General features: G+C 56.0%; 1 protein-coding gene across 2 annotated transcripts in view; it reads left to right on the plus strand.

Annotated features, from left to right (window-relative positions):
* ADAMTS2 (ADAM metallopeptidase with thrombospondin type 1 motif 2) overlaps nt 1-8,448 on the plus strand; it is a 224,414-nt gene extending 215,966 nt beyond the window's left edge. For both annotated transcript variants that reach the window (XM_035029399.1, XM_035029398.1), the window contains exon 22: nt 5,028-8,448. In XM_035029399.1, coding sequence (XP_034885290.1) covers nt 5,028-5,485 — 458 coding nt within the window. In that variant the 3' untranslated portion in view covers nt 5,486-8,448. The remainder of the gene's footprint in view (nt 1-5,027) is intronic.
* Nucleotides 8,449-9,178: the final 730 nt, after the last annotated feature.

Genomic DNA, 9,178 nt, shown 5'->3' on the forward strand with positions numbered 1-9,178 from the left:
TAGTGTTTTGTATGTATCCAATGACGTAACCTAGGTTCCATTGTCGTCGCTTTTCTGGTTTTTTTATGAGACAACGTTAGTGTGCCAAAGTGACCGTGGAAATGACCTTTTCTCCTCACTAGCGATGGAAAGACTTCCTGTCATGCATCCCACAAATAAAGTCAATAAAAGTTCCGTGAAACTGGGTGCTCGGGTGCGGCCCGCGGCTGGCTCCTTCTCTTCACCTCCGCGGCCGGTGGCGCTGCGGGGACCCTTCTGTCAGATTAGTGCCTGGGTTTCTGCTTCAAAGGCCTGCCGCCCCCCACGCCCCCGCCCCCGCCCCCCTGCCCAGTGTGGCTATGCAGGCCCCTCCCCCACTGCGGGACGTACCCCCCCCCACCCCAGGCATTGTTCAGAATGGGACATCAGCGCGGGCAGACACTCCCCCGTGACTTTGACTTTCGATTCCTTCCTGCTATACGAGCCCCTCGCGGGACCGTCTGGGTTCTCCCCTCACGCATGGAGTCTTCAGCGTCAGGGAAAGGGCCCCGGGGGTGGCTTTCTCCCCGTCTCTGGGATCAGTGGGGTGGGAATGTGGGGTCAGGAGCCCAGACGGTGCTGGTCCAGGTCACTGTGCCCTGAGCCACCATCGGGCCACCGCCCTGGCTGCTGGCACAGCTCTCAGCCTTAGGTGACCTGTTCCGGGAGGGAGAGGTGCCCACCTGGCCCAGGTTGGGGGTCTGGGTCAGGAGAAAGGCATGGCAGCCGTTGCCCTGGCCACCTGGCCTGTGCGTTCACGTGAGCGCGTGCTCATTGGCACCTGCCCGTGTCCCCCGAGGCCTCACCTCAGAGGCCACTGGGCCTGGTGTGTTCCCTCGCCTCGCTGACCAGGACCAGACAGCAGGTCAGGGCCCAACAGGGCCCTCCCGCGGTGGGCTTCTCTCTCCTGCCTTTTCTGTGATCCCTGTGCCAGGGAGGAGGGAGATGGTGAGCAAGGACGCAGTGGGGTCACCCAGCGTCACGGAGACAGGCTTCGGGGCACGGGGCCGGGCCCCGGGTGCCTTCCTGCAAGTGTGGGGGCACGGTAGTGTGGCTGGGTTCACCCTGCTCGGAGCTCTGGTCATTGAAAGGAGACACAGGAGACCCAGACAACTTCCCCTGACAGAACTGCACCCACGCAGTGTCCCTCCCTGGAAGGATCAGAAGGAGCCCCCGCTGAAGGGGCTCACGACACCCGGGGACAGCCAGGGAGCCCCAGGCCGCGGGCCAACGGGGGTCCCGTGCTTCCTTACCCTGTGGCCCAACCTTTGGATGGTGAAATGCTGCGTGAGGCTCGACTGGGAAAAGAGAACCGGGTTCGCCCCTTCCCGCCTTTCCTGAAGCGTGGTGGGAGACGGGGAGGCTTCAGGTGGTGCATAAACATGGCCTGAGCTCCCCCCAGCAGTCCCTTCCTAGTTCCCTGTCCCCTTCGTGGCACCTGGAGGGGAGGCCTCACTGGGCAGGGGTGCGGCCATCTCCCTCACGCTCGCTGGTTTCTCTGCGGCTTGGAGCTCTACGGGCAGGGCTGTCTCCCTGGAGTTTGAGGGAGTAAACGTCGACTTAAAATGTGTCTTTGCGTTCCCGGTTAGGGTTGCCTTTATTGACTGCCACCCCTTTCCTATGAATGCTGGTAGTGTAAAGTTTTCTTCTAAAATAAATTTTAAGTTAAAAAAAAAAAGTTCCTTTAAAGGAGGAAACTAGTGGCCAAAGAGACCACAGGTGGTGTTTGGCTGGAGCCAAGATGGTGGGAAGCGCTCACGAACGGCTTCAGTTGATAAGAATGGTTTGCTGTCAGTGGTTTGTTGTTTGCTGGAAGGGAGTAGGTCTTGCTAGGTCATTGCTCCCGGGAACGGCTGAAGGGCAAGTATTAGGAAGGCGGAATTTTTCTCTGGGTGTAGGGACCCTCCGCCAGCCTCTGCCTCCGGACACGTCGTGGGCCCTTTGGTGGTAGCCCTTCCTCTCGGCAGGCTCTCTGCTCGGCGCTAAAACTTAAAAACACACAGCCTTAAGAGTGGTCAGGAATGATGATTTCGAAATTTGCCTCGGCTGATAATACCATAGCCAGGCTCTTGGCCCGTGGCTTCCTTAATTCTCTCTTCATTCCTTCATTCTCACTTTTAAAAAACGTAGATGGTACATGGACTCTTCCTCCCGACTCGCCCATGTATTCACGGACACGTGCCGGGTGCTTTCTATGTCAGGCTCGGCGCCCGGGCACCCAACCACAGGCCCCCAAGCTTTCTGCAAAGGGCCAGTTAAATCTTCTTTTCGAAACCAGGTGGAGGTGCAGACTTGGCCCACGGGCGCCGTCGGGTGACCCCTGCCCTCTACCAATGGGATGCCTGGCTCCCAGGGTCCCAGCCCGGGGGAGAGGAGTGAGGGAGAGGTTTGCCAGTAGTCTTGGTATTTGTGTGAAGGAGAAGGCACAGGTGGTGGGAGGTCGCTGCTCTGTAGCAGGGGTGGCCCTGCTGCCCTCAGCACCAGCAGCCCAGGCTCCATCCTTGTCTTGTCGAGGCCTCAGTGGTTTTCACACGGCTCACCTGGAGGCTGCCAGAAAGGGAGAAGGGCCAGGGAGTGGGGAAGGGAGCAGTGGGGCTCTGAGCACCCCGAGCTTCAAACAAGACCATTCCACCTGGTCTGTAGGTCAGACAACTATCTGACAATTAAGTGTGAACTTGCCAACTGGGATAGAGTGCTGGGAACGGGAGGGCCTCCCAAGGGAGAGTAGGTGATGCTTGCCTGAAGATGTGTTTCAGCTGAGCCTAGAGGAGGAGAGGAGAGCAACTGAAGGAAGACAGAAGAAGTGGGCATGGTATGTGCAAAGGCCCTGGGGCCAGAGGGAGCACAGGATAAAGTAGGGGGTCTAAGGCCAGATGGAGTGAAGCTAGAGAGGTTAAGGGGGACAGGTCCTCACCCTGCAAACGAGGGGCAGTGCAGGGGCTTCAATCAAGACAGTGACATGGTCACATCTTCAGTTGAAAAACAGCATTCTGACTGGAGCAGGATAGTGGACAAGAAAGAGAAATAATTGAGATAGGCAAGCAGAAGGGAGGCTCTTAGCACGGTGCAGACAAGAGGCAAAGCAGTTGACCCCGCGGAGGCAGGAGAGAGGGAACACAGACATACCCGAGAGCATCTAGGAGGAGATACTGACAGACTGGGGGTGAATGGATGGGGGGGCGCCTGGGATTTGGCTTGTGCGCTGGAGAGCCCCTTCTCCGAGACAGGTGGTCCATCAGAGGCCCTGGGCTTGCACCGGACGTGCAGAGTCTCAGGCACGTTGGGGCCCACGGGGGTCAGGGGCCTGTCTAGTAGGCAGTTGTGTCCGAGAGGCTGAAGCTCCAGGGGCTTGGGGTGGGTGTCCAACCAAGGCCTCCACCAGCCTGGAGGGGCAGATGACCGGCTGGAGCAGTGGGCAGGCGGCAGGCACTGTCAGAACCTCCTGAATGGAGGGGACCTGCTGTCTGTAGCTGCAGGAAGTTTCTGTGGGCTAGCAGAGCTGCAGGCGAGGATGTGGCCCGCGGCCCCCATTGGCAGACAGCGTAACTGCGTCAGACGTGGCTTCCACCCCGGCTGCCCCTTCCTTCCCACCTGAATCCCTCCTGCCCTTCAGGAGAAGAGGAGGTCACGGAGGGAGAGGGAGGGGATGTTCGCTGGGACAGCAGAGGGTAGCTGAGCAGAGACACAGTAGGTGGTGGGGGTCCACTGAGACCGGTGATGGGGACTTTACAAGGGATCTGGTGTCCCCTGCTGTGCGGTCACATGACTTACTCTTTCCTGTCGAGTGAGTTCTTGTAAGTCCTCTCAATTTTTGTGTTGTGTGTGGGGTGAGGTGGTGGAGGGCAGGGAAGAGGGGTGGGACCTCGACAAGAAGACAGTGAAGGGGAGTAAGGACAAGAACAAGACAGGGTTGTGTGGGTGGGACTGTAGTTGACCTTGACCCACACAGGTCCGAACTACACCGGCCCAGTCCCATGGGGGACTCTTTCGATAGACACAGCACGGTGCTCCTTACGATTTTCCTAAGAGCATTTTCTCTTCTCTAGCTTACTTTATTGTAAGAATAGTGTATAATACGCTCACCATACAGAATCGGTGGTAACCGACCGTTCACGGGGTTGGTAAGGCTTCCCGGCAAAGTAGACTATTAGTAGTTAAGTCTGGGGGGAGTCAAAAGTTAGATGTGGATTTTCAACGGCGCGGGGGCTTGGCGCCCCTCACACCCGTGGAGCTCAAGGGTCCCCTCTGATGCAGCCGCAGACAGAGCTGGAGCTGGGCCCGGAGGAGGGCAGCTGTGCGGGCAGAGACACCGGCCTTTCCGGGGGCCGTGCAGGCCAGACCGCGGGCGGCCAGCTTCTTGGACGGGAAGGACAGGGGAGGAGCGGGAGCCTCTGTGAAGGCACCAGGTTAGGGAGCAGTCTGGGGGGGGCTGGGCAGGAGCTCAGTGTGGTGGGCTGTGCGGTAAGTGGGGCAAGGGAAAGCAAGCCCAGAGAAGTTCGGGTGAGGATGGGAACGTACTGTGGGGGCACGCGGTGACGCCACCACCAAGGCTCTGGCATGGGTTCTATCAGGTTGTAGGAATCAGTTTCTCCAGGTTCAATTTTGTCATCATTACTGCTTATAGGTTATTATAGGGCCAAACTCCATCACAGGATTTCATGGGGGTTACCACTGGGACATCAAGTAGGAATCGGCCGAAGTCCCATTCTTTAAGACGAGCTGGAATCACTCCCTAAGAACAGACACGCCTCATGTCTGTCTCAGACTTTGAGAGATACAGAAAACCCTGGGGGCCTGCCTGGAGGCGGGGAGCATTGCTCACAGCTTGTGTGGCAGCTCCGTGCTCCGGGGCTGCTCTGACGTCAGAACCACACAGACTTTCCCACGTGAGCTCGTTTTGCCGCTCTGCCGTCTCTGGGCTCTTCCACACGCCTCCTCCTGCTTCCTGTGGGGGAACCAGGTCCCCCTTACCCTGTCCTTTGGTTATTTGTCCCACTTTTCTCTTTCAGAGGGCCGCTGCCAGGGTGACAAGTCAATGTTCTGTAGGATGGAAGTCTTGTCTCGCTATTGCTCCATCCCAGGCTACCAGAAGCTGTGCTGCAAGTCTTGTAACCTGCACGACAACCTCACCGAGGTGGACGACGGGGCCGAGCCGCCACCCGGGAAGCTCAACGACATTGAAGAGCTCATGCCCACCCTCCTGGTGCCCACCCTCGTCATGGAGGTGCAGCCTGCGCCAGGCACGCCCCCGCGGGCGCCCCTCAATGCCTCCAGCACCAACAGCACCGAGGACCACCCAGACACCAACGCTGTCGACGTGCCCTACAAAATCAGCGGCCTGGACGAGGAGGTCCAGCCGCCCAACCTGATCCCGCGACGACCGAGCCCGTACGAAAAGACCAGAAACCAGAGAATCCAAGAGCTCATTGATGAGATGAGGAAGAAAGAGATGCTCGGGAAGTTCTAATAAAATGGAAAGATAGCATCCATAGCATTTTTTTTCCCCTTGCTTATAGATATATTCCATGGGATGGCAAATCGTGGAGATGAAGGAAAAAATTCTGATTCCAAAAGGGTTTTGAGAAAACAGAGAGGGAGAGTGACATAAACATCTATGCATATGGTTGTGAGCATGTGGCAGCCAGCTTCACACGTGTGTTTGTGCCCCAGCTCCGGAATGTTCTAAGTCTCATGCTGGGGCCGGGTGGAGGGTGGAGAGGAATATAGAGGTTCTGCGAGCGCCATCAGTGGGGGGGGGGGGCAGGAGGCTAACTCAGAGAGAGGAGACACGTGTCCCCGAGTTCCTGAGCATCTTCCTTTCCTTGGCCGTGACCACCCTTCTGGAGCCGCGGGACGTTTCCTACCTGTCTCCAGACTGAGGCACGAGCCCCATGGGGACTCCTAGGAGAAACAGTGATTTATTTGCTAATCGACCCATCACTAAGATGCGCACGATGGAGGCCGTGAACTTGAATGCCAATGACTCCAAGGGCCAGGCAGGTGGTGAGGATGAGCGTGGCTGCCCGCTAGGGACCGCGACCGACCTGAGAGGTGCACCGTGCTAGAGCTGCTTGCGGGCTCTGGCCGTTGCTGCCTCTGGGGGGGCCGGCCCCTGCTTCCAGATAATGTGCTTTCAGTAGCAGTCTAGCTTTGCCTGTGAAAATCCTCAATCCTTAAACTTCAACTCAGAATGTCGGGGGGTCTGGAAGGTCTGTTAGAGCCTAGAACCCCCAGGCTGCAGCCTCTGGTCTCCAGGCCTGGCCGGATGCAGCCTCTCGGAGGAAGGACTTCAGAAAAGCCACCTGGCCCATTGGGTGCTCATGCCCGGTGTTCGACTCAGCCCAGACTGAGCTGTGAAGCTGTCCGCTCCTTCCCGGGAAGGTACTGGGACTTGATAGATCTAAACAGTGGGCCACATTTCCTCCAGAAGGAGACAGAGGGGTGCACTCCAGGCTCTCCCAGGCCTCTCTTGTCTCCGTGAACCTTGGCCCGTGTGCAAGGCCCATGACTCTCCCAATGGGGTGGGAGGGGGTGCTGCCACCACGGTGGCCGTGCTTGGGGTTCTGAGATGGGGTTCTGCAAGCTCAGGTTGCCTCCTGAAGACCAGCTTTGCTTGTGGGGGTGGCCTTGCCCTGTCTAGCCCTGGGGAGCCCCCTTCCGTGCCTTGGAAGTCCCAGCAGGGACCTGTGAGATCTGGCCTCCAATGGGAAGCACAAGGTGGGAGGTGGGGAGAACCTGCTTTATCTTTGGCCATTCCCAAACTTCTACAACTTCTGTTTTCAGCAGAATGGTGCTTTATGAGCAAGATGTGAATGAGAGAGAAACAGGAAGGGAGTGGGCATGGACGGGAGGATGGCGGCTAATTTTTACCCCTCCCTGCATGGATATTTTGTGAACATGTAGCCTCAACTTCCCCAAGTTACAAGACCCAGGGGCACTTTAGCTGCTTAGCTGGGCCTGGCCTCACACATAATTCTTAAGCTTTCTGTGTCTAGGAAAGTTCTAGAGCCTTTGTATTCTCACCAGTCATAGATTTTAGAGAGCTCTTTCCGGTTTAACTCCCCATTCTGTGGATGGGAACACTGAGGTTCAGGATAATACCATGATGGCTACTTTATACTGAGTTGGAGGTGCTAAGCAGGTTTGTCTGATCCGTGCATGAGTGTGGGTGTGTGTCTGTGTGTGATCTAAGGGACAAAGTGAGGGTGTAGGAACCAGAGAAAACGCTATCTGGGATAGCGTTCCCACTGGGTGATAACTAGCTTCGAGTCACCCCCACCTGGCCTGGCGGCCTCCCTCCCCTCTGCCATCGCATCCCCCACATACTCATGCATGTCCTGGTGTCTCAACGGAGCTTGCTTGCTCTTAAGAAGCAAACTGGAGGATACCATCTCTCATAGTATCACTTCTTTTAACAGATGTGGTCTACAGCACTTTTGCAATTCTGTCTCTCTCTGATCAGGAAATGGATGCCTCACCTTTCCCTACTGGTTGAACCCATGGTGCTATTCACGGGCTGAAGGACTGGGCAGTTCTTGCTTGGGTCTACCCTGGAATAAAAGGGCGCTCAGGGTGACTGACCCTACCCAGAGAGTATTACTCAGTTTACCCAGCCTGGGGGGCCTCAGGATGGAAACACTCCATCCCCAGATCCCAGCGAAGCAGGGCTGCTTGTCTTGGGGGCTGGAAGGCTTCAGGGAGAAGCCCCAGGTGGGACATACCCAGGGTTACCTGTCTTCTTCTGGAAGAAGAGAGATGCCGTCTGGGAACTGTAGGCCAGCATGGCCACCGTCCCATAGATCATACTCAGTGCCTGGGGCCATATAGCCACAGAGCTCTCTAGAACCCGATGGTCCTCGGAGGTCTCTCTGTCTAAGGAACACAGGGTTTACCAGACTCTGAGGGACTGCTGATCCCCACTGAGCTCAGGACCGGTGGGAGAGCCAACTTAGCAACAGTCCTGAGCTTCCAGAGCTTCCGTGTCTGGAGGCCCCTGCAGCTGGAGGCTGGGGAGGTTTTCTAGCTGAGGTTCTGGAGCACCATTGTCGAGACTCAGAGCTCTCTGTTTGCGGCTTCAGAAAATTGTGTTTGTGGGGAGACTCCTGCTGGGGTTGGGGACCTGGCTCTCTGATCTCCTTTTGGAAAACCCATGGAATTTCCTGTATAACCCTTCTGTTTGTATTTTAAGGTTGTTTGTTTGTTTGGCGTCTATAAATGGTGCTCAGCAACATTCCTTCGAGATGAAGCCTGAGGACTCTGTACCCCCAAATGCCAGGCAGCCGCCACAGGAATCATCATGGTGCTGAACTCAAATCACATCATTTTATCTTACTGATCACAGCCATCGACACATTTGTTTTCTGTATAGAAAATTTGGCTTCTTGATTTTATAACTTATTAAAGTCAAAATGTCTGTGTTTTTGCACATCATGCCTATGTTTGTGTGTTACCTTGAGCATGCCACCCCCATCCTCAGCCTGAACTGGGCCAGGGGGAAGGATGTGCTGCCCTCGCGAGGCCACGGGGTGGGCGCGGGCTGCACCAGGGGCACCGAGCCACGGCTGCTAAGTCGGGACCCTGTGAAAGGCCAGGGGCACCCAGAAGGACGGGTCCCTCTCCCAGATCCCCTATCCAGGAGGCACCACTTAGCCCGTAGCTTCCAAGTTAACCTTTAGTTCCAGGAGAAGATGAAGAATCCCCTGACTCCAACTCCTCCCTGAGTATGACTCCTTCTCTCCTATAATTAGGGTTCCGAGAAAACTCACTAGATGCTGAATTAAATCTGAATTTCAGAGAAACAACAAATAACGTTTTAGTATAAAATTGGGACACACTTGGGGTGCCTACGTGGCTCAGTCATTGAGCATCCGACTCTTGATTTCAGCTGAGGTCATGATCTCAAGGTCGGGGGATGGAGCCCTGTGTGGGGCTCCATGCTGGGCGTGGAGCCTGCTTGAGTTTCTCTCTCTCTGCCTCTCACTACCACTCACTCTCACTCTCTCTCTCTCTTAAAAAAAAATTGGGGACACACTTATACTAAAAAATTATTTGGTGTTTCTTTGTAGTTCAAATTTAACTGAGAGTCCTAAGTTTTTATTTGCTAAATGTGGTAACCTCCCACCCCCTAATCAGTATTCCACCTTTAAAGACAAGCCCATTC

Source organism: Mirounga leonina, unplaced genomic scaffold, assembly GCF_011800145.1.
Source record: "Mirounga leonina isolate KUSES-001 unplaced genomic scaffold, KU_Mleo_1.0 Mir_239, whole genome shotgun sequence".
Classification (NCBI taxonomy): domain Eukaryota; kingdom Metazoa; phylum Chordata; class Mammalia; order Carnivora; family Phocidae; genus Mirounga; species Mirounga leonina.